The sequence below is a fragment of the Dendrobates tinctorius genome, unplaced genomic scaffold (assembly GCF_039654945.1).
Source record: "Dendrobates tinctorius isolate UK_male_01 unplaced genomic scaffold, ASM3965494v1 ptg000245l, whole genome shotgun sequence".
Lineage (NCBI taxonomy): Eukaryota > Metazoa > Chordata > Amphibia > Anura > Dendrobatidae > Dendrobates > Dendrobates tinctorius.
The window spans coordinates 7,036,367-7,062,306 of record NW_027361912.1 but is presented as its reverse complement, the minus strand read 5'-3'; the positions used below and the strand labels follow the sequence as shown (position 1 = coordinate 7,062,306).

The window sequence follows — 25,940 nt, the reverse complement described above, 5'->3', positions numbered from 1 at the left end:
ATGTTTTTGAGGTGCAGATGACAAGAGCGAGCCAGTGATCGAATGTGGGGTGCAAAGGAAAGCTCGGAAACAAATAGGACCCCAAGACAGCGGGCATGTTGCTGGGGAGTAATAGTGGAACCGCACACATAAATGGCAATGTCGGGTATCGGTACATTAGTAGAGGGAGGAAACACAAGGAGTTCAGTCTTTGACAGGTTCAGTTTCAGATATAGTGAGGACATGATGTTAGACACAGCGTTTAGACAATCTCCGGTGTTTTCTAGAAAGGCTGGCGTGATGTCAGGAGAAGAAGTGTATAATTGGGTGTCATCAGCATAGAGATGGTACTGGAAACCAAATCTACTGATTGCTTGACCAATAGGGGCAGTGTACAAGGAGAAGAGGAGGGGACCTAGAACCGATCCTTGAGGAATCCCAACAGTAAGGGGAAGGTGAGAGGAGGAGGAACCGGCAAAAGATACAGTAAAGGAGCGGTCAGAGAGATAGGAGTAGAACCAGGAGAGAACGGTGTCCTTGAGGCCAATGGAACGGAGCATAGTGAGGAGGAGCTGATGATCCACAGTGTCGAATGCTGCAGAGAGATCCACGAGAATTAGCATGGAGTAATGACCATTTGATTTAGCTGTTAGTAGATCATTAGAGACTTTAGTGAGGGCAGTTTCAGTAGAGTGTAAAGAGCGGAAACCGGATTGGAGAGGGTCGAGAAGAGAGTTATCAAAGAGATAGCGGATAAGATGGGAGTGGACCAGGCGTTCCAGGAGTTTAGAGATGAAGGGAAGATTAGAGACAGGTCTATAGTTAGCGGCACAGTTTTGGTCGAGGGATGGTTTTTTAAGTAGTGGATGTATGATGGCATGCTTAAATGAGGAGGGAAAGATACCAGAAGAGAGAGAGGTTAAATGTTTTAGTTAGGTGAGGGGTGACAGCAGGGGAAAAGGACTGGAGGAGATGTGACGGAAATGGGTCACTAGTGCAAGTGGTTGGGTGAGAAGATGCAAGGAGCCTGCTTACTTCTTCTTCTGTGACTGGTTCAAAATCAGAGAGTGAGCTAGATGCAGTGGGGGAGAGAGGACGGTGCATGGTATGAGGTGAATGGGAGATAATTTCCTGTCAATATATGATTGATAACAGTAAAGGCCCTGTGCACTTTAGACAAAAGGTGACACGACCCAACCATTTTGGCTGGACCAACCGACCTCCTTATGTGCATGGGACCCTCCCCTGAAAAATGCTATAAAGTGGATTAGGCATGTGCAATCTGAACCCCCATTCCTTTTGTTTTTAAAGAAAATAAGCTGCTTCAAGAGAGCACCTTTAAAATGTACTTATAAGTAGGTCAAAAGGAGTGGCCAAAACTAGATCTTATCTTATTCACATTTCCAGAGTCCTTCATTTTTTGGAGAGGGTGGAGATGGGGAGTTGGGTTCGTAACTCTGTCTTAATGGATATATAGGGTGGGCCATTTATAAGGTTAGATGTTGCGAGTTCATTTTCTGGTCCACCAGTTGTGAGTTCTCCTTCCAGGCTCCCTCTGGTGGTAACAGGAGGTAGTGAGGCTGATTTAATCAGTAGAGATCTGCCACCTGATAATGAGGATGACGATTGGACGTCAGGAATCTCAGACTGGATTTAAGACAGCCGACGCCCTATTCTGGTGCTGGTGATCCTTCTGGCTTTTCAGGTCTTGGTTTTCAGCTCTGTTCCAGTCATCTCTAGCTAAGTTTTTCTGCTAATGTTCACACTTGATTTTGTTGGTCTATTCAGTTTTTTGTGTGGTCAGCCAGCCCCGGCTGGGGCTGTGCTGAAATTCCACTCTTATTTATCTGTATTGGCCAATTTGCTTTTTGTCCCTTATTAGATTGGCCTCTTTTTGCTCTGTCGCAGAATATTTCAGAGTGCTGATATAGTGGGAGAAGTCTAGTGACTTCAGGGTTAATTTTGCTATCAGGAGTGTTGGACATTATTTTAGTAGGGTTTTTGGCAGATTTCAGACAGTGTCTTTCCTTTCCCATCCTTTCTAGTTAGTCTGGGCCCCTTCGTTTGCTCAGCCTATTTTCCTGCCTGTGTTTGTGCTTTCATCTTGTTTCACCGTCAATACTTGTGTGGGGGCTGTCTTTCCTTTGGGGTCTGCTCTGGGGCAGTTAGTTTTCCCCTTTTCTTGCTTTAGGTTTATTTAGTCCTCCGGCTGTGACAAAGCATCTAGAATCATCGTAGGTACGCTCCATGGCTGCTGCTAGTTGTGTGGTTAGGATCAGGGATCTGCAATCTGCATAGTTACCAACCTCTCTGGTTTTCTGTGACTTAGCTTGTTTAGTTTTTTTCTCCTCGGTGACCCATTCATAACAGAATCACCAGCCATACCGCAGATTCTAGGGTACTCAAAAGCAGGAAGAAGTTGTTCAAAAAGAAAAAAAAAAAAAAAAAAAGTGCCAGAATTATTTTTTTTTATGTATTTTTTCCTCTTTTTCTCTGGGGCCGTAGGAGGATTTTTTTTTCTCCTAATGGAGATTAAGCAATTGTCTGATCATGTGGAGCAACCTGCTGCTGAAGTACAGGGAATTTCCACCTACCTCATTCAGTCACATGCTGCGGAACCTAAGATCCCTACTCCTGATGTGTTTTCTGGGGATCGGTCTAAATTTCTGAATTTTAAGAATAATTGTAAATTATTACAATGAGCCTAACTCATCGGGGAGTTCTGTGCAGCAGGTTTAAATTGTCATCTCCTTGCTGCGTGGCGATCCCCAGGATTGGGCTTTTTGTCTGACACCTGAAAATCCTATTCTGACTAATGTGGATGCATTTTTTCAAGCCTTGGGGTTGTTGTATGATGAACCCAACGCTGTTGATCAAGCTGAGAGAACCCTGTTGGCATTAAACCAGGGTCAGGATTCTGCAGAGTTAGGCCGGTTTCACACTAGCGCATTTTCAACGCGCGCACGGCCGGGGGTAGCTCCGCCCCCGATCCGGCTCTCTGCCCGGCGTGCCCACCCCTTCCTTGTAGCGCCGCCTCCTAGCGGACAGCGGCGCCTGCGATCGGCGCACCCTATCTTTAGCATAGGGTGCGCCGATCGTGCGCAGGCCGTGCGCTAGTTGCGCTTTGACCTGCGCTGCGCACTTTTGACGGTGCGCCGTGCGCGCCAAAATCAAACTTTTCGGATTTTGGCGCGCACGGCGCACCGTCAAAAGTGCGCAGCGCAGGTCAAAGCGCAACTAGCGCACGGCCTGCGCACGATCGGCGCACGTTATGCTAAAGATAGGGTGCGCCGATCGCAGGCGCCGCTGTCCGCTAGGAGGCGGCGCTACAAGGAAGGGGCGGGCACGCCGGGCAGAGAGCCGGATCGGGGGCGGAGCTACCCCCGGCCGTGCGCGCGCTGAAAATGCGCTAATGTGAAACCGGCCTTATACTGTCAAAAATTCCGAAAGTGGGCGGTCCTTACTACATGGAATGATGGTGCATTGGCAGCTCTCTTTCAGAAGGGATTATCAGAGACCGTAAAAGATGTTATAGTGGGATTTCCTGTTCCCTCTGGTCTGGATGATTCTATGTCATTAGCCATTCAAGTGAACGTAAAACTACATGGGAGGCGCTGCCAGCTTTTGAACAAACGTCTGAACCTTTGCAATGTGATGGGGTTTTGTCTAGGGCGCAACCTCAGGAGTTTAGAAGGCGTAATAAGCTGTGTTTTTTCTGTGGAGACGCCTCTCATACTATTTCTGTCTGCCCTAAACGAGAGAAACGTTTTGCACACACACATTTGCTGTGGGCAGTGTACAACCTAAGTTCCTTTTGGCAATTACTCTGATCTGCTCCTTATCCACGTTTTCTACTAAAAGGCTTTTGTGGATTCAGGAGCAGCATTGAATCTGATGGATCTGGACTTTGCTAAACGTTGTAGTTTTTCCATGATGCCTCTGCGGATGCCTATTCCTTTGAGGCGTATTGATGCTACTCCTTTGGCGGAGAATAAACCTCAGTTTTGGACCCAGGTGATAATGCGAGTTGCCCCAGACCACCAAGAAAATTGTAAATTTTTGGTGCTGCATAATTTGCATGATACTATTGTTCTGGGTTTTCCCTGGTTGCAAACTCATAATCCAGTTTTGGATTGGAAGTCTGGGTCTGTGGTGAGTTGGGGTTGTCAGTGTGTTCTTAGGGATGCTCCTGTTTTCTCAACCTCTCCTCAGTCTCATGATATTCCTGATTATCTGGCCGATTTTTCTGATGCATTTAGTGATAGTAAGTCTGCGTCTTTGCCTCCTCATAGGAGTTATGACTGTGCAATTGAGTTGATGCCTGGGTGTAAATTTCCCAAGGGTCGGCTTTTCAACTTATCAGTACCCGAACATGATGCTATGCGATCCTATATTAAGGAGTCGCTGGAGAAGGGTCATATTAGACCATCCTCGTCACCTTTAGGTGCTGGGGGGTTTTTTTGTGGCCAAGAAAGATGGTTCATTAAGACCGTGTATTGATTATCGTTCCCTTAACAAGATGACGGTTAAATATCAGTACCCGTTACCTCTGATGTCTGATTTATTCTCCAGAGTTAAGAGTGCCTGCTGGTTTACTAAGCTTGACCTCAGGGGGGCGTATAATCTTATTCGCATCAATCACGGGGATGAATGGAAGATGGCATTTAATACTCCGGAGGGACATTTTGAGTACCTGGTGATGCCTTTTGGGCTCACTAATGCCCCTTCTGTCTTCCAGTCCTTTATGAATGATATTTTCCGTGACTTTGTGGATAAGTTTTTGATCATCTATCTGGATGATATTTTGATCTTTTCTAGTGATTGGGATTCTCATGTGGAACACGTCCAGACTGTGTTCCGGATTTTGAGGGAGAATTCCCTGTTTGTTAAGGGATCAAAATGTCTCTTTGGTGTACAGAGGATTGCATTTTTGGGATTTATCTGGTCTCCATCGACTATTGAAACGGACCCGGCCAAGGTACAGGCCATTTATGATTGGGTTCAGGCTACTTCTCTGAAGGCCCTCCAGAAGTTTTTGGGTTTTGCTAATTTCTATCGTAAATTTATAGGTAATTTTTCTGGTACTGTCAAACCACTGACTGATCTGACCAAGAAGGGCGCTGATGTGCTGAATTGGTCTCCTGAGGCTGTCTCAGCATCTCAGGAGCTTAAGCGGAGATTTACTTCAGCTCCAGTTTTACGGCAACCTGATGTCTCACTTCCATTTCAGGTGGAGGTAGATGCTTCTGAGATTGGTGCAGGAGCTGTTTTGTCCCAAAAAGACCCTGTGACTTCTAAGACGAATCCCTGTGCCTTCTTTTCTCGAAAGTTCTCCCCACCTGAACGCAACTATGACGTGGGGAATCGGGAATTGTTGGCCACGAAATGGGCGTTTGAGGAGTGTAGACATTGGTTGGAAGGAGCTAGACATCAAGTTGCGGTCCTCACCGATCACAAGAATTTGATTTATCTGGAGTCGGCCAAACGCTTGAATCCTAGACAGGCTACGTGGGCCTTGTTTTTCATGCGTTTTAATTTTGTGGTCTCTTTTCTTCTGGGCACTAAGAATGTTAAGGCAGATGCCCTTTCTAGGAGTTTCTTTGCCGATTCTCTTAATGTGACCGACCCTACTACCATCCTAGGTGAGGGGGTAGTTCTTTCTGCCATTTCGCCCGATTTGAGACGCGCCCTGGAGGAATTTCAGGAGGATAAACCTGAGCGTTTCCCTATGGGAAAATTGTATGTTCCTGACCAGTGGAGAGAGAGAGTGATGTCTGAAATTCATTGCTCCACATTGGCTGGTCATCCAGCTATTTTTGGTACCAGAGATTTGGTGAGTCAGTCTTTTTGGTGGCCTGCCTTATCTCGTGATGTCAGGAATTTTGTACAGTCCTGTGGGACTTGTTCTCGGTCTAAACCCTGTTCTCGTTCTATTGGGTTGCTGATGCCCCTGCCGGTGCCCAAGAGGCCATGGACCCATATCTCAATGGATTTTATTTCTGATCTTCCTGTCTCTCAGAGAATGACTGTTATCTGGGTGATTTGTGATAGATTTTTGAAGATGGTCCATCTTGTACCACTCCCAAAGTTGCCATCTTCCGCTGAGTTGGTGCCCTTGTTTTTACAACAGGTGGTTCGTTTACATGGGATTCCTGAGAACATTGTGTCCGACAGAGGAGTTTGTTTCCAGATTCTGGAAAGCCTTTTTTTTTTTTTTAAATCTGGAAATTCAGTTATCCTTCTCCTCCGCGTTTCATCCCCAGACCAATGGACAGACTGAGAGAACAAACCAGACCTTGGAGTCTTATTTAAGATGTTTTATATCTGCTGATCAGGATGATTGGGTCTCATTTTTGCCCTTGGCCGAATTCGCACTGAACAATAGAGCTAGTTCTGCCACTTTGAGGTCACCCGTTTTCTGTAATTTTGGGTTTCATCCTCGATTCTCTTCAGGGCAAGTGGAATCTTCGTTCTGCCCAGGTGTGGACACTGTGGTTGAGAGAATGCAGCAGATATGGGACCAAGTGGTGGATAAGTTGTCACTCTCTCAGGAAAAGGCCCAGCGATTTTCCAACCGGCATAGGACCATTGGTCCCCGGTTTAAAGTGGGTGATATGGTTTGGTTGTCGTCTAAGAATATTCCTATGAAGGTTGCATCTCCAAAATTTAAGCCAAGATTTATTGGACCTTATAAGATTTTGGAGATTCTTAATCCTGTTTCTTTTCGATTGGCTCTTCCAGTTACGCTCAAGATCCATAACGTATTTCACAAATCTCTGTTGAAGAGATTTGTTGAGCCAGTGGTTCCTATGGCAGCAACTCCTGACCCTGTGTTGGTTGAAGGCAATGTGGAATATGAGGTAGAGAAAATATTGGATTCTCGCTTGGTTAGACGGAGACTCCAGTATTTGGTCAAATGGAAGGGTTATGGCCAGGAGGATAATTCTTGGGTCTCTGCCTCTGATATTCATGCCAATAGATTGGTTCGTGCTTTTCACTGGGCCCATCCTGATCGGCCTGGTGGCGTGGATGAGGGTTCGGTGACCCCTCCTCAAGGGGGGTACTGTTGCGAGTTTATTTTCTGGTCCACCAGTTGTGAGTTCTCCTTCCAGGCTCCCTCTGGTGGTAACAGGAGGTAGTGAGGCTGATTTAATCAGTAGAGATCTGCCACCTGATAATGAGGATGATGATTGGACCTCAGGAATCTCAGACTGGATTTAAGACAGCCGACGCCCTATTCTGGTGCTGGTGATCCTTTCCACTCTTATTTATCTGTATTGGCCAATTTGCTTTTTGTCCCTTATTAGATTGGCCTCTTTTTGCTCTGTCGCAGAATATTTCAGAGTGCTGATATAGTGGGAGAAGTCTAGTGACTTCAGGGTTAATTTTGCTATCAGAAGTGATGGACATTATTTTTGTAGGGTTTTTGGCAGATTGCAGACAGTGTCTTTCCTTTCCTATCCTTTCTAGTTAGTTTGGGCCCCATCGTTTGCTCAGCCTATTTTCCTGCCTGTGTTTGTGCTTTCATCTTGTTTCACCGTCAATACTTGTGTGGGGGCTGTCTTTCCTTTGGGGTCTGCTCTAGGGCAGTTAATTTTCCCCTTTTCTTACTTTAGGCTTATTTAGTCCTCTAACTGTGACGAAGCGTCTAGAATCATTGTAGGTACGCTCCATGGCTGCTGCTAGTTGTGTGGTTAGGATCAGGGATCTGCAATCTGCATAGTTACCAACCTCTCTGGTTTTCTGTGACTTAGCTTGTTTAGTTTTTTTCTCCTCGGTGACCCATTCATAACAGTTAGACTTGGGTGGGCCATTTATATGGATACACCTAAATAAAATGGGAATGGTTGGTGATATCAACTTCCTGTTTGTGGCACATTAGTATATGGGAGGGGGAAAACTTTTTAAGATGGGTTGTGACCATGGCAGCTATTGTGAAGTCGGCCCACCCAGGTGTATCCATATAAATGGCCCACCCTGTAGACAAAGATATAGGCCATTTATTTCATTCAACCTATTTGCTATTTTCATCTATTTTTATGGTCTTTACCAAGGTGTTTAAAGACTACCCATGTAAAAGATAACTTTTTATTAATACTCAAAAGGATAATACCAAAAAATACACACAAAAAAAAATAAAAATACCCCAAAAGGGATAGTATTAGGGATGAGCGAGTAGTGAAGTATTCGGACTCGCTGTACTCGTTACGAGTACCTCCTAATACTCGGGTACTCATAATGAGTAGCGAGTCCAATGTAAGTCTATGGGAAATGCGAGTAATGGGCGGGGACTGTGCGAAGACAGTGCCGGGCTGTGCGGGTACTGTGTGGGGACTGTGCTGGGTTGTGCGGGGACTGTGCCGGGCTATGTGGGATTGTGCTGGGCTGTGCAGGTTCTGTGGGGGGACTGTGCGGGACTGTGCTGGGCTGTGTGGGAACTTTACCGGCCTGTGCGGGAACTGTGCGGGGACTGTGCGGGCTGTGCCAAATATTGCGAGGCGATTAGTGAAATACTTGCCAGGATTCGAGTGCCACGAGTACCGCATTACTCGCCGAGTACCGAATCCTAACGAGTATACTCGCTCATCCCTAGATAGTATCATCAAAAAAGCATAAATGTGTCAGGTTTTACATACATAAGGCTATAAATTCAGCTCAGTAATAAATGACCCAGAATTTTTGGATGGGCAGAATGCTACCCGTCCATAGCTCGCCGACCTATTGAGGTGCTTTGGATCATATAAGTCCCCTGATGAACCCCCAAGAAACATTTATGGGGGAGAAATGAGTCGGGACCGCGAGTTATTCCACCTATGTAGCTGACACAAGGGACTTGCCTTGAACATACAGCTAAGTTAACATTTTTTGACCTATTATTTTTCTGGCACAATTGGCACTTTATTATAGGAGTACTCCTCTATGTTTTCCCTTTATCTATGGGTATGGAGGCTGCTCCTATAAGGGACATTTATTAGGGTGTGTGCACACGCTGCGGATTCTGCTGCAGCTTTTTCCGCACGGATTTTGCAAAATCCGCAGGTAAATCCGCAGGTCAAAGGGCCTGCGGTTTATCTGCCGATTAGCCTGCGGTTTTCCCCTGCGGTTTGACACCTCTACAATGGAGCAGGTGTGAAACTGCTGCGGATTCCGCACAAAGTAGTGACACGCTGCGGTTTTGAAACCGCAGCAAATCCGCGTGGAAAAATCTGCACCGTGTGCACTGCATTTTTTGTTTTCCATAGAATATAAAGATACTGTACACCGCAGCAAAAACCGCTGCGGATCCGCAGCAGAATCCGCAGCATGTGCACACACCTTTACTGAGCTGAATTTATAGCCTGATGTATATAAAACCTAACACATATATGCTTATTTGATGTTTTTTTGTTGTCTGAAATCGAGAGTCATTTTATTATATTCTACTGGAGCTATGTGCAATATAAGCATTCCTTCAGATGAACTCATTTTACCTTCTAGATGTCGGGTGTGAGCTGACAGATTAGGTTATTATAGATCTGCACAGTATACTATCTATTTGCTCACTACACAGCCATATTAAGTGTTGAGTAAACACAATTCTTTAGCTCTTAGACCCAGACTTTATTAAGACTAGATTTAGCCACATTAGTGGTCAATTGTCAAGGGTGTGTTTTGAGTGTTATAGGACAAATGCAATGGATCCAGCTTGATCCATTGCATGCAATTGTTTTTTCTGTGCCCCTTTTTTGATAGAGTAAGGGATTCCCAGGGATTGAAGGGACAGCCGCTGTTGAGCGGGGGAGGGCACATCACAAATTTAGGGTGCCAACCTCCGCTGCCAGGTAGGCCATCAGATCTCAGGGCTTACCAGGGGGATTGTTAGGAATACTGTTCTACCCCCCAGGTGCCGCTGCATAGGGTTCCCTGGGTACTATCCCTTTTGGGGTGTTTTTATATAATTTTTTGTGTGTATTTTTTATATTATCCTTTTGAATATTAATAAAAGTTATCTTTTCTAGGGGTAGTCTTTTTTTCTGGTGTTACTTTTCTGTTTGTTACCCCTCTTTTTGAATCTATTTACAGTCAGTTGTTTTGATCTTTACCAAGGGGACATTGCTCACAGAGCAGCCTAAAAATACATCCCCATTGAATCCAGTGAGCAATTCCCCTTTGGTAAAGAACATATTGGGCGCACCTAATAAAAAGACATATGGAACAGTCGGATATAAAATTGAACAAAAAAAATAACAAAACAAAAGAGAGCATGCAGAGAAGGTTGTCATAGATGTAGTGGAGAAATGGAATCAAAATCCATAAAGGAATCTCTTACGAATGGACATGTCACCCTCATAATGAGCTTTAAAGACTTTATTATAATTTAGGAAAAGAACACTACATTTGACACTTATTCAGCTTTGACCGCCTGCTGTACACAGGTAGTTAAAGAAAGTTATCTGCTGAAGAACAGCCATGAAGACTGGGCTCAGTGTGCACAAGAGGATGAGAAGCAATCAAGCTATCACCTCCAGAGGAAACTCGTTTGGTCTTCAAAGGAATTATAGAAGACTTTGTGGAGCTAGATTCAAGTGATGAATATTGTTTTGTTTTTTTTGTGAACGACATAGGTCCTACAGTTGTGGGAGACAAAGTTTCGGCATCGTGACAAAGAGGGGTGATTGAAATGTATTTACTTACATTACTGGGTGGTCGCCTGATCAGCTCGAAATTAATATTGGAGAAATGGATAACAATATATATGTCATGTTTCCCATTTATGAAAAGCTAAACTCATGATGGGCAATATGGCTTTACTATCTCCAGCTTGGGACCTCCTGGTGGGGACATATCCTGAAAATTGTGAATTCCATAATTTTTTGAGACCTAGCTGCATGCCATTGACCAGCGCCAGTCTGAGGTCATCCAAGGGAGATATGGGGGTGTCACTTTTCTGATAAATATAGATTTTGAATAATAATCATTGTGAGCCCTGGAAGATGCAGTTCACTGTGGTTCTGTACCGTTTTCCTAAAAGGAGTGCTTCCCTCCACTAAGATCTGTGCCATTTCCATGACACAGGTTTAGTATTTTTCTTTTAGTATTCCTTTTTATTTAATGTGATTGCACATACTGTATTAATTTGTCCCCTTTTTAAACATCTTTTGTACATTTTTATAAACTCTGCAAGAGTAAGAACATGGCACTTCCATCGTGGTGACAGGTCAGGCAGCTGTCTCCTCTGATTTCCCCATGCCCTAAGCTAAACCAAGTGTTCATGCGTTTTCATTGTAGACAGCCGCTAATATAGAACTCTGAGCGTGGCTAATCTCACCAGAAGACAAAAGAATTCAAGCGGCATCATCTCTTCGGGTGGGGTTGTTTGGCCCCCCCTAAAAACCCATCAAATAGTGGGTGGGTTCAGACAACATTCATCTAATGGATCTGGGGACAATTAGAGAGACTGTCCAGCCCTTTTTACACCTTTCACTTTCTTTATTGGGAGGTGAAAATCCATGCAGGACTTTCCTCTGTAGATAAAGGTTGAGGAACTGACCCATGCGCTTAGGAAAGGGCTTGTGGAGGATAACAAATATTAGGCTCTTTTGTCCTGGGTGGCAAAAACCTGACACCACAATGGGGGGACCCAGTTTAATATTTATTATGAAGCCATCTCTTTTCTATTGATTATCTGCACTTACCCCGTGTCCAGGGCATCTAGAAGAGCAGTTTTCTGACCGGTAGGCGCTGTTGATGCTGATACATTTGCCGTCAGCGCAGACCTAGAACAGACAGATAATTGTCATTGCTTTGTAAGACTACATGTGAGATCCTGAGCTGTGATAACTTAGAAGGGTTCATGTGGCCAAGAATAATATCTCCGATAACTTTCCTCATTAACCCCACAGACAACATCTGCCTGTAACAGTAGTGACTGGAGCCCGCTCCAGTTGCTGCTGTTTAACCATTTTAATGCCGCTGTCAATCACTGAGAATTGCATTGATATGGTGCAATTGCCAGTGCGCGAGTACACCGGCTCTCATACGGATGTCGATGGTCATAAGGAGACCATCATTTTCACGATATACTGCAATACATTGGTATCACAGTATATAGAACACACAGTCAAATGATTGCAGGTTCGAGTCCCCTAAAAAGACTAAAAAACAAAAAAAAAAAAGCTATTGAAAAATAAATTACTGTATATATCAAGTTGAATATCAAATTTGAATCATATATATATATATCTCAATTTGAATCATTCCGCTTTGCCCGCCTTTAAAGGGAATCTGTCACCCCTTTTTTGAGATATCATATAATGGATATCATTCAATTGTGTGTCACATAAGGATTCTCTTAGTACTTTTGCTTCCCCCTGACCCCGCACCTTTCATGCATAAATACCTTTTTTATATCGGTTCAGATGTATGTAAACTGCCGCTGGGCGGGGCTTATTCACCTGCTCCCCCCCTCCCTGTCTTGCTCTAGGCATTTCTTCTTGTGTAGAGCAAGACAGGGAGGGGGAGCAGTTGAATAAGCCCCGCCCAGCGGACCGGACTGTGGCAGTTTACATACATCTGAACCGATATAAAAAAGGTATTTATGCATGAAAGGTGCGGGGTCAGGGGGAAGCAAAAGTACTAAGAGAATCCTTATGTGACACGCAAATGAATGAAATCATTATATGATATCTCAAAAAAGGGGTGACAGATTCCCTTTAATCCATAAAAAATAATTAGCATTTCTGGTATCACTTCATCTCTAAAGTCTGGTGTATTAAAATAGAACATTAACCCTCACAGTAAGCACTGTGAAGGATGGAAAAAAATACACTAGAAATAGGGCTTTTCCACTGCACTTCCCTCTAAAAAATGCAATAAAAAGCAAATGAAACATTGTAGGTACACCAAAATGGAAATCAATAAAAAAAATTCAGCTTGCAACTTAAAAAACATGCCCTTACCCAGCTCCATCAATGGAAATAGAAAATTACTAGGGTTTTTTGCTACTGAAATAATAAAAAAATAGGTTTGGCATTGCTGTAATCATCCTAACATGGAGAATAAATAATGTTGCCATTTTTAGCACACAATAAACACTGAAAAAAATCTCCCAAAATCTTGTGAGAACAGAAGGAGAAAAACAAAATACTGATTCTAATTATGGGGATCTGACCGGTCTGTGAGTAATAAGGACAGTCCATTTTTTTCAATGAATATTGTGTAATGCTTCATTTCTCCTGCGGGAGTGCTGTAGGACTATTTAATACTTGCTGCCAGATTAATGAAGTTTACAGCTGATTGCTGTGCTCAAGCATTCTACTTAAGAGGGATTGTGATGTGTGGAATCTCCTTAATACAGAAAATCAATTATCTATTCTACAAAAAAAATTGAAAAAAAGAAATAATAACAGTGTTACACCCCTTTCGATTTCATGTTTTGCACTTACTTTTCCTTCATCACATTTTGTTCCATTTTGAACCATCCCAGCATCAGAAAGTACCCCCTTACATCTTGTAAACTTGGCGACAGAAGCATAAATGCTGGGACTGTCATTTCCTCCAAAGCAGTAGAGCACTCCACACTTAACATCGCTGTATAAAACAAATATAATATTAGTACTTTATTTCGGGCTGCCTTCCGTGTTGATCTCAATTGTTACTTTTACATATTACACTCTTGTCTGATGAGCCAGCCATAATATCTTATAAGGATTCTGATTAGTGAGGGTCTACAACTATCAACTGTGGGCCTTGAGTAGAAAGGCTATGGGAATTTACTCTCACCTTCGCGCACATGCAACAAAGCTATTGTCCACCTTCTTGCAGTATCCATAGTTGACACCCCTTTGATTTATATCGAAGCAACTTTCTTCTCCAACCACTGCACCTAGAAATAAAGAGAGTCCAGATAAAGATGTCATACAACATGTGCCTTAGGGGTGAAGTTCCTCCTTGTGGGAGCTTCCAGTTTACTTTGGGAAATTTAAAGGCCATACAAAGTTCCACGAAATATTAATCATCCTGATCGTTGTGGGACAGATATAGATTATCTTCTTGTCGGACAGGTGAGGAATATGGAGTTTTAATATTGTTTGGATTTTACAGGGGACATGGACATTGATGGATTACCTTCATGTGAGTATAACTTTGCTTTTTTATTTTCATTTTTTTAAATAAATGTGTAAGAGAGGGTGGGGAGTTTTATTTCAAATAAAGAATTTTATTCTTGCTGTGTCTTTATTACCATCTGACTATGGGGTTAGTAATGTTGACATCTTACAGATGCCTTTCCATTACTAACCTGTGGGCTTGATGTCAACGGCCATAAAACAGCTGACAACATCTCCACAACTACATTACACCACTTGCCATCGCATCCATCCATTCAGCCATTCCTCCATCCCACACAGCCTCAGTGACCGGTAGTAACCTTGATGATGTCACCGCTAGTCACTGACACTGCTCTTGCCTCAGTGGTTTTCAGCCTGGGTGGTTGCATCTTGGCACCATCCAGGTTGAAGACTGTTTATCCGCACACACGCAAATTGCCTCTTCAGAGAAAAAGAGGACTTGAACTCTATAGCGCCACCTGTTGGTAGTAGCGATCCTACATGTTAGGGTTTCTAGGTAGAAAACCCGAGAGTGGACCCTCTGGGTCGTGGCTCCAGAGCCCCCGAGGGCGAGCGGACCAGGTGATGACCACCCCCTATACAGGGAGATGGAACCACGACAGCCGGAACCAAAGGGACGACCCAGGGTAAATACAGGAGAGCAGATCAGAGTGTGGGAAGGTATACGAGTGGTAGAGTAGATCCAAAGTAACAGGAGGCAGGCTGTGGAAGCCCGAAGGGTCAGGACGGAACCGGGACCAGAAGCTGAAAGGAAGATGAGGGAAAGGGGGTTAGGAAAGGCTGGGCCTGGGAAATGAGACAAGGAACGAGACAGGGGAAGGAGCGTAAAATACAGGAGGCAGGCAACAATAGGGCAGAGGTACAGGAGAGGAACCGGCACGGGGAACACAGGAGGAGGAAGCAGAGGAACCAAGGAGGACGGTAGGCAGAGACAGGGAGACACGGGAGCAGGCTACAGACGGGGACAAAGGCAGAGATATAGGAGAGCGCAGCACAGAGGGTGCGCGGGGACCTGATGGCCAAGGGTGACGCTGCGCAAGGAGAGTGGGCGCCACGGGCTAAGACAAACAGGCATCTTACCTGTCCAGACGCCCAGCTGAAATACCCGGTGGGCGCCGCCATGATGGGGGCGGAGCCACCGGGTCACGTGCCCCCAGGATGCACAGAGGCCGAGGAAGGGCGAGCGCGCATGCGCGGACCTCCGACGCGCCAAACCCCTGCAAAGCCAGACAGGGAATGGCGCGAGAGCGGAGAGGGGGGGCGCCGGCAGGAGGAGGACCCCAGGTGAGTGTCCGGGGGCGCAACACTACAAGTCACAATCAACCCTTTAACGAGTCTTGTAATATGACTTAGGATAAAAGCCAAATCAGAATCTCAATTGGAAGACACGGTGTTTCGAGCTATTGGCTCTCGTCAGTGCAAAGTATGAGCACTGATTTGGCTAGGTGAGAGGCTCTGGACTGAGGTCTAAGGGGTAAGGTTTCTCCTTGTAAACAGTGACATGCCAGCTCTGGCTTGTCAAGGTAAGGAGGCTTATTCACTGTCCCCACACATGGATTATGGCGTGGGACAAAACGACAGACAGGTAAGGGATATGATTGTTTTTTATTTTATTACAGGAGACCATGGCTTCACTGGAATGGGCGTTAGGTAAGAATAACTGTGTTTGATATTTTTACATAACAAAGGAAGAGTGTTTTTTTATTTTATTTAAAGTAAAAGACTTTATACTTGCTGTGTATTTATTTACAATATAACTATAGGATTAGTAATATCTTAGTAGTCTTATAGACGACTCTCCATTACTAAGCCATTGACTTGATGTCACTAGACAATACAAAGATGATATCAAACCCACAAATATGAACCCCACTTGCCACCGCTATAGGGCAAGTGGGAAAAGCTGGGCAAAGAGCGAGAATTGGCACAACTATTAGATGCGCCTTTTCTGGGGCAGCAGTGGTCTGCTATTGTTAGGCTGGGGAGGGCCAAATTCCATGGCCCTTTCCCAGTCTGAGAATACCAGCCCCTAGCTGTCTGCTTTAGCTTGACTGGTTGTCAAAAATGGGGGGGGAAAACCCCATGTTGTTGCTTTAAATTATTTAAATAATTAAAAAATATGGCATGGGGACCCCTCTATTTTTGAAAACCGCCAATATAAAGTGGACAGACAGCTGGGGGCTACAGCCTGTAGTTCGCTGGTTAACAAAAATAGAGGGGAACCAAAGTCATTTTTTAAAAAGAAATTATTTTTTATTGCATAGTTGCCGCCTGCTGAATACTCTCATCAGCTTCTCCTGCTCTCACTGCTATCGGTGAGAGCAGGTGTAGGATGATGAGAGTAGTACTTTCATCAGCCCGACACCTGTGACCGGTGATAACCTTTTTGTCACACAGATGACAGTGTGGGAAACAATGGATGTTCAGGCCACCCATTCATCTGAATGGGTTACTGGTTCGAGTTCAGGTACTGTTCTGGTCCCGAACTGAACTTTTTTTAAATGTTCGGGCAAACCTATCGGACCTGAACATCCTCTGGTTCCCCCATCCATCTCTGATCTTAGGCATGTCTAGATTTATTGTACCAAGTCGGATTTATTGGCACTTTTTGACAGAAAGCAAGAAAGCAGCCATGTTTCTCTTATCCTAGACAAGGTTTGAACTGTATGATGGGCAAAATCTTAAGCAACCGAAAATCTGATATATAAATGCAGTACTGATGTTTAGGTTTCACTTACTTGATCCCCATAGCTGATAGCACTGGCTTTCCAACATTGGACACTGTCCATTATAACAGATTCCTTGGCCATCATTGCATGGGCGACCATTGTATATAAAGCGATCTTGGGGACATTTTGCAGATTTTCCATCGCACATATCGGACAGGTCACAGTCATCTTTGGCGGGCCGACAGACAGTACCTGCTTTTTTAATCTGCCAAGAAACAACTGTTATCCCGGGAACACAGTGGTGATTAAAGTACATGTTTACACAATTTTGCAACCATGCAAATTAATGTATCCATGGTATATGTAGGTCAAGCCTCAACCATACCACCATCATGGGAATTCTTATCCCATTGAACACAGGTGCCACCATGGAGGACTGTTTTGCAGTGCTCCATAGTGTAAAGCCCCCTATGCTGTACATAGTACATGCCACTTCCCCATTCATCAGACATAAAGTAGGTATACAAATAATACCCCCATTCCCCCCATATAGTCATGGAGTGTAATATGAAAATGATGTATATTCAATATACGAAGCTTCACTCACCTTACACTTATCATCGCAGCATTCACCATCTGCACATTCGACCTTAGCCTTGAACTTACATGTGGCGGCCTCACAACAAGGATTGGTGCATTCCTGCAAAATAGTAAATATACCTTGAAAGAGAGCTTTTAATTATAATTTTAAATGCACTAAACTAATTATCCTTTATATGTGTGGCCATAAAGCAATCATAGCATAGAAACTCCAAAAGAAAGGAAGGCTTTACACAAGGCCATGATAAACGTCTAAAAATATATAAAGTTTATTAAAGATATTATAAAATCACCAGGATAAAGTAAAAGCATTAATATGTACTTTTAATATCAAACATTGATATAGTCCCCATTTATGTAGATAAATATACATATTTGGTCCCAAACAATTAGGGTAATTATATATAGGGCAATCTCACCGAGGACACGGCAGTTCAACCCGGCTGGGAATGCAGTCTCAGTGACCGAAGACAACCTCGATGACGTCACCGCTAGTCACTGATGCTGCGCTCGCAGCAGTTCAGTCACTAATGCTTCTCAGCCTGGACGGTCACATCTTGGCACCGTCCAGGTTGAAAACTGTTTATCCCCCAGACACGAATTGCTACGTGGGACAGAATGACGGACAGGTGAGGGATATGGTTGTTTTTTATTTTTGTTTTATTACAGGACACGAGGGCTTCGGTGGAATAGGCGTTTGGTGAGTAAAACTGTGTTTGTTATTTTTAAATAAAAAAAAGTAAAACTGTGTTTAGTTTTATTTATAATAATGGACTTTATTCTGGCTGCGTCTTTATTTACCATGTAACTATATAATTAGTAATGGATAGATGTCTTATAGACTCCTTTTCATTACTAATCCATGGTCTTGATGTCATCAGACAATACAAAGGTGACATCCACCCCATAAATATGAACCCCAGTTTTCTATATGTGTATTTTTCAATATGGATGGAATATTGGCTGTCCAATGAAAATTTGCCAGTACAATGATGTGAGTAGCTGCCAAGTATCACAGCGCATACTTGAATCCTTTGACTGTCCACTGAAAATTAGCCAGGACAATGACATGAGTAGTTGCCACTTGCCAGGTATCACGGCGCAATACATCAAGAATCAAAATCTTATCTTCATATATTTGCTAAAGATGTGCAGCCCATTAATGATCGACAGTTTGTAAATTGTGGACAATCTATGATAAATGATATAATATATGTTATATATAATTTTTTAAGAATGCCCAGTTGTTACCTGCACGGTGCCACAGTCACAATCTTCACCCAACTCTATGAATTTATTTCCGCACACTGCGGGAGATAAAACATTTAGATTTGATGGTTTATCTTTCAAGCACTGCGGCATCTTGTCATAAATGAACTCCTGAAAGTTGGTGAGGCTGCAGGAACTAAATAGGTACGGAGTGTTATGGCTGTAAGGGAAGACAAAAAATAAATTAGGTACGGAATGAAAAAAAAAAAAAAGGGATGTGGTGCAATCTCATAATTCTGTAGCCATCAGGGCCAGAGCATGCCGGGCTTCCTCCATGTGTCTCCTATTGAAGTAATTATCTGGCTAATTAGCGGGCTCTCTGCCTCCAATTAGTGCAAGTTGTTGCTTAGCTCAAGCAGTGTGCACTTGTTCTGTACTCTAAAGTTCCAGCTAATTTTTTCACCTGAGAGTTGGTGCCATGATGCAGGAATCTGCAGAGCAGGAACAAGCGCTGGTGTCATGACTCATTCCAAAGTTGTGTCCCATCTCGTGAGCAAGTGTGGCCCCCACAGAAATGGCCAGCTTACTGTGGTCCTGTCGAAAGAAGCACATTAAAATAATTGAAGAGTAAGCAATTTTGTTGGTATTTTTTTTTCCCTGTTACTGTAAGGTCAAGTTCACACATTGAGTATTTCGTCATTATTCTACATCAGTATTTGGTAGCCTGAATCAGGAGTGGAACAGTCAGAAGAAAAGTATAATAGAAACATGTCACCACTTCTGCATTTTTCACCAACTCCTGGTTTTGACTTACAAATTCTGCAGTAAAATACTGACCAAATACTCAACGTGTGAATGTGGCCTAAATGCTGCAGACAAAATTTTATAGGCTGTATAGAACTGAATCTGGTCATTTGTTGAATTTTCAGCATTAATTGGTCACATTTACTGAAATCAACAGCTTTTTCAGTCAAAAATATCTTAACAGGCTCAGTTACATTTTAACAAAGGACTAGTGATTTTGGCGTGCTCGGAGATTTAATGTTTGTCGACGCAGCTGCATGATTTGCGGCTGCTAGACAGGCTGAATATATGTGGGGATTGCTTGTTTGTTAGGAATTCCACACATGTATTCAGACTGTCTAGCAGCTGTAAATCATGCAGCTGCGTCGACAAAAACAAAATCTCCGAGCACGCCAAAATACTCGGAGATCACCAGAGCATGCTCTTGAAAACCCGAGCAATGAATATACTCACTCATCACTGCAAAGGACCCCTTCTTTGATATCATCTTCACAATTTCTTGCATTCATTGAACTTGAGAGTTTTTGGATAGTTTCTGCTTCAATTTCCTTGCAAAATATCAGAATAGCCTCCGAGAGATGCTGTTTTGATGTGATCTGCCTCTCACCCTGATAGAACTTTTGTTTGAGGATACTCCAAAAGTTCTCAATAGGGTTGAGGTCAGGGGATGATGGTGGCCACATCAGGAGTTTTTCTCCTTTTTTGCCCATAGCAGCCAATGACTCTTTTTTTCTAGCATGAGATGATGCATGGTCATGCGTGAAAATGATTTTGCTATGGATTGAACGGTTCTTTTGTACCATGGAAAAAATAGTCAGAAACTCTGTATAGTTTTCCAAGGTCGTTTTCAACACCTTCAAGGACCCTAAAGGGGGCCTACCACCTTCCTACCCATGACTCCAGCCAAACAAACATGACTTCATCACCTCCATGCTGATGATGCAGCCTTCTTAGGGCCATTGTGGTCATCCATTACTCCATCCATCTGGACCATTCATGGTTGCACATCACTCATCAGTAAACAAGACGGTTTTAAAATTAGGCTTCATTTATGTCTGAGACCAATGCAGCAAGATGTTTTAGTAGTCAACATGCCATCGTTGGGACGCAGAAGAACAGAAATCAGGAATGGCTTGCAAGCAAGTGGCAGAAGACTGGTATGGTGAGCATACTGAATTACAGGAAGTGTTTGCCTACATTATGGCCGTCCACAGGAAAACTTCTTAAAAGTAAAAGTAACTACAACATACTGTATTAAAAAAAAAAAAAAAAAAAGAGGGCAAAGGCAATATTTCCTATCTAAGGTGTTAGGGTTGCGGATTGCACTAAATATAATAAAGTGTGATCGCAACCCGGAGTCCACCGTGCAGAGATGACAAACTGCTTCTCGGTAATGGCGGATGCCAACTAAACACCAGCGGAGTGACCGCAGACCCGGCGTGCTCAGGAGCAAACTCTGTTACAGCACAGAGCCGCAGAAAGAGACGCCGAAGCCTGTTACCTCACAGGCTACGGCTTAGGGAACCGCTACTGTGGCACCAGGGATTAACCCTAGTGAAACGCTGTGCCCTGTTAGCAAACACAGGGTGCAGCCGACAGTGGTGTTACCGCACTGTGTGTGTACAGCTCCGCCCTGGCGGCTGCCACTAACCAGCTCAAGCTTAGTGCTGGAAAACGCAATAACTGCGCACGGCACCGCTGAGACGGATACTGCGGCGTATGCAGTACAGAGGTGTCTCGTGCAGAGGACACTCTCTGGCTGAGCGTGTAATAGGTGCTGGGAGCACTGCGGCGCTACGCATTGTCACCGGTGGCGCTGACTCAAGACCCTAAACCATACGTATCAAAGGGAAGGGGTTTCTTAATGAGTCATTCAGCGGTTCACAAGCATCCATCATCACACACAACACTATCCATAACTGTCTATACTAGCGCATGGCCGAGCGGCAATGCGGCTCTTTTATAGCGGCGTCCTTCTGAGACCTTCCCAGTAGTGGACAAATCCGAGCAGGAACGGGACCTGCACATGTGAACTCCGGCCTCCAATGAGAGGTCGTCCCATGGGCATGCTCAGTACCCAAAAGACAGGACTTAGTCCCAGAAGCATCTACTTGCTGCTGACTCAAGGATGGAGTTATAGCAGAGCCAGAAGAAGCAACCAGATGCCTATCATCAGCCTGGGCAAGACGCCTGGACTGACGTCTTTGCTGAGCAGGAATCTCTGCGGCTGCAGAGGACATGGCTCGAGATTCCCCCTGTGCAGTGGGGGAAGCTCGATGCCTAACATTAGGTCTGCTTTATGAAGCTGGCTCTAATCTGAGAAAAGGTAAAATTGATGGGATAAGGCTGTTAAGAAAGAGTGACAATACTCAACTCACCTGAATGACTCCAGTTGAGTGGGTCTCGCTGCACATGGTGCCAACAAATGCCAGTCCAACTGTACTGCCATCAAAATCAGTGTTCCTGTGAAAAGAACAATTACTGGTGACATTTTGGTTTTACAGTTTTGATGGTAGAGATGTTAAAATAGCAGCTAAAGAGAATATAAACCATGAAGTGGAAGACGGAGAGTCTTACGTTATGAACTGGGCATTGTCATGAGCTTGTCTTGGCAGAAGGTTGGTTTTCCTCCAGTTGGAGAAGAGATCAAGGTTTTTCGAGGCCGAGGAAGACACCACAAACTGGTCCTTGTTATCCCAGATTTCCAAGCCGATCAGTGCCAAAAAGACGGTTAAGGGTTTGTAGACCTTGAAGAAGACATGTTTTATCAAAGTTAGGTCCAAAACTGATTGAAATTCAACTGGGTACAATGGGGAGCTTAACTACACCATGTTTGCAATGCGTTCCACAGCAGAAATACCATGTGGAACTAACTGTTTGTGGCGCCATATGTCTAAATCATTCTGAAATTTTGTAAAGAAATGTTCAGATTATAATAAACTGCAGGTTTTTACATATACTCACCACGTTGGCATAATTAACTATTTCAAATATCCTCTGCTTAATTATTTCTGTGCTGCGGTTATACTTCACAAACTAAAATGAATGAAAAAACAGCATTACTATATTTTCAAGAACATTGCTACATATTGTAAGGAGGCTAATGGCAGTGTAGTCGATGAGAGGTATGTGTCACAGAAATGGCTGCTCTCTGTGATGTAACCCGAAGTATCTTCTTTACTGCACATAAGCACTAAGAGGTTTGTCTGTTGAACCTGGGACGGGGTTGCGGGAAGCTATGAGAGATGGGCGGGTCTGGCTACCCACATACCTCACATCTGGGTGTGGTTACAGCCTATATAATGGAGGCTGTTTGGCACATGGTCGGTGTCATGGGAGGGAGAAGGCCTCCTGTTTGTTTGAGTCCAGACAGAACATGAAAACTGGACACTAACACAGCCTGTGTGCCCAGCAGAGCCCTGCTATGGACATTTTGTGTTGTTTTTGCCTGATCTAAAGGCTGTTTATTTTCTGTTTTGCTTCTGGGGCTTATGAAGCAATAACCTCCCTATGAACTGTACAACCTCCTGTTTTCCTCCCGTCGCAACCGAGTGAGTAAAACCCCTACAATATATTTTATACTTCAAATGCGTAATATTACACATTAAAGACTTCAATTCTCTTCAATTCTGAAATTTAGGACATGCTCAAGGAACCTGCTGTAGAGGAGCATTTTGGCATAAAGGGCTATCCCATCCATCGGTGATGTTTGCTTCTCACTGCCAGTCCCACTGATCCTGAGAATGGGAGTCTTTAAGGCATTTTCCAGGCAAAATAAAACTACCCAAGGGATGAGATATAAAAAATTAAGTTAGTCATACACAATTACCGGGGACCCTTCTGGGTCCAGCGCAGGCAGCTCCATGGTCTGCACAGAGACAGGAAGTGATGTCACATTTCCATCGGACCACTATGGCCTGTGATTGGCTTCAGCAGTCATTGGACTTGGGGCAGCACGTCATCATAACATATCCAGTCACCAAACACAGGCTGCACTGGTTGAATTACCAATAGAAAGATGACTTTACCATCTTCTGTCTCTGCGCAGACTTCGGGGCGACCTTCGCTGGATCTAGGAGGGTGGTGGCAGGCGAACATGTCTGAGTTTGTTATCATTTAAATATTACAGGTCCATGGGCAAAGTTTTATTTTGCCTGAACAACCCCTTTCAGTCTCCTCTTGAAAAAGAGCGATGGCTGCTCAAATTTTTGTCAATGGGATTCTGGAGCTAGCTGAACACAGTAATTGGCTATCTGCAGCAGTCTTGATGAAGATTCTATCCATTCAGTCATGTCCAGCTCTTGGATACTCTGAAGGCCAGTCCTCACCAGGCTCCCCTGTTCTCCACGGCTTGTTTCGAATTGTTGTTCATTCCTGTGTTGTGCTAGATGGTGTCCAGCCAATGGACCTTTGGTCTCCCCTGTTCCTTTTATCACTGACCATTCTGAGTAGCATCTTCCTTTCTAGTGAATTTGCTGTCATCACTTATCCCAAATAGGTCAGTTTCTATCTGGTGATCTTACCTTCCAAGGAAATCTCTGGGCTTATAAGATCAAGAACATGTTTGTTGGCGATCTTAGCTCTCCATGGGACACGTAGACGTCTTTTCCATAGCATTGATTTTTCTTCCATCTGCTTTAATGAATGTCTCACAGCCATATGTCACAATCGGTAGCACAATGGCAGTGATCAGTCCTTGTTGGACGGTGACTGACATGTCCTTGAACTTCCATATTTGGTCCATGTTCATATTGGCTGCATGCCAGTGCTAATCGATGCTTGATCTCCGCTGTCAAACCACCACTGATTGATGAGAGACCCAAAAGAAACAAAGCGGTTGACCGCTTCTATATTGTTCTTCATTGTTAGTGCTCAGGCAGTCCTACAGACAATGAGTGGAACAGAGGAGGACAAGTGAAGCCATCTTTCCATTCCAATAGAAATCTCACGGTGGGATCCCATGGGATCAGCAAACTATCACCTATCTTGTGGACAGCTGATAACTTGCTATTATGGGAATACCCTGTTATTGCAAGTCCAGTCTATGCACAGTACTGGTATTGGTATGGTATATGCACATTTTATTTATTTTACTCCCTTATATAGCGCCATAAATTCCACAATGCTTTACATACATCATCATCACTGTCCCCATTGGAACTCACAATCTAAATTCCCTATCAGTGTGTCTTTGGAGTGTGGGAGGAAACCAGAGAACCTGGAGGAAACCCACGCAAACACAGGGAGAAGATACAGACTCCTTGGTGGGATTTAAACCCAGGACCCCAGCACTGCAAAGATTTATTGCTAACCACTGAGCCACTGTTCTGCTTACTATACCTACCATGGTTTTATCTGTCACGATGAACAGCTGAGCATATTTCTGAGATTTTAGAAAGTTCTGCTTCTGGAAAATGTAAAACGGAAAATGAAATATAAAAGACACGTATTTCAAGCAGAAATATACATATTGTTAGTATTCATCGCATGAACTTGTCCTCATCGGATTTCTCTTGTATTACAGAAATAGTGTAATTCATTTCTTCTTCCTTTTATTATTAATAATAATCAAGAAAATCACAAAAAATTAAATCTTTCAGTTGTCCACATGGCAGGAGATCACTGCATATATATTTATACTGCCAATATTCTGGGAAGTTCCTGCCAGCATCCACGGTAGGGTTGAACTGTAAGGTATCAGATTAAATAAAATCCTTAAAAGGGAACCAGTGTCACTAGCAAAAAAAGAAAAAAACCCTATTAACCTGCAGATATGGGGTTAAAGTGCAGGTTAACAGTATTGCATTGCGTCCGCACTTACCTGAACGCTGCGGGAAGGAAATTAACTTTATTACCCCAGGCAGCGTTCTGGTTACCATCACGGGGGTGGCGCTGAATCAGTCACTGCTCTGAGTATAGAGAGCGCTGGTTGTAACCGCGCCCCCGGTCCTGACAAACAGGTGGCCCCATTATAACTAACAGCCGGCCCCATTACAGAGCCAGTGTTAGTCAGAGGTTATAGCCTCCGCTTTGTATATTTAGACAGGTTGCCTTTAAGGAATAAAGACGTAAACCAAAAATATGTAATTATTTAAAAAAATGGGAACGCCCCATAAACTAAAAGGTAGACACGTGCAGCACGAGAGGAGTCATTGCATTATAGGACTGGATCTTGAATACTCTAAAGTAAACGTAGTCTGTTGAGTTATTGCATTCACCAGGGAAAAGGACAGATGGGTAAAAAATACTATTCGGTTTGGGTGTACTCCTCCAATCGCACTCATACTGATAAAAGTCAATGCTATAGAACTATAACATTGCGCAGCAAAAAAGGTTAAAATGTCTCACTGCAACCTTTGAAAGTTAAGTCCCCCACATACATTACACTTATGTCAGCTTAACCTGTTGATATGGACGGTTTCAGCCAATGGATTATCTGACTTTCATCCAACAGATGATGTTGGGGTAGAAAAGGATATGGCATGTTCGATTTTGTACTGCCATTTTGTTTTCTATAGGCCTGTTTCACATTTCCATCTTTTTTTGTCAGTCAAAATCCGCCAGAGCGTTA

The 25,940-nt window shown here is 43.8% G+C and overlaps 1 protein-coding gene across 1 annotated transcript in view; it reads right to left on the bottom strand.

Annotated features, from left to right (window-relative positions):
• The window catches only part of LOC141060796 (zinc metalloproteinase-disintegrin-like VLAIP-B), a 70,560-nt gene that overhangs the window by 10,166 nt on the left and 34,454 nt on the right, over positions 1-25,940 (bottom strand). Inside the window, exons 7-17 of the mRNA XM_073557152.1 lie at positions 24,714-24,776; positions 22,334-22,405; positions 21,947-22,116; positions 21,748-21,832; positions 19,029-19,159; positions 18,608-18,785; positions 17,364-17,456; positions 16,826-17,021; positions 13,741-13,843; positions 13,404-13,548; positions 11,655-11,735 (exon numbers count right to left, since the gene is read on the bottom strand). Coding sequence (XP_073413253.1) covers positions 11,655-11,735; positions 13,404-13,548; positions 13,741-13,843; positions 16,826-17,021; positions 17,364-17,456; positions 18,608-18,785; positions 19,029-19,159; positions 21,748-21,832; positions 21,947-22,116; positions 22,334-22,405; positions 24,714-24,776 — 1,317 coding nt within the window. The remainder of the gene's footprint in view (positions 1-11,654; positions 11,736-13,403; positions 13,549-13,740; positions 13,844-16,825; positions 17,022-17,363; positions 17,457-18,607; positions 18,786-19,028; positions 19,160-21,747; positions 21,833-21,946; positions 22,117-22,333; positions 22,406-24,713; positions 24,777-25,940) is intronic.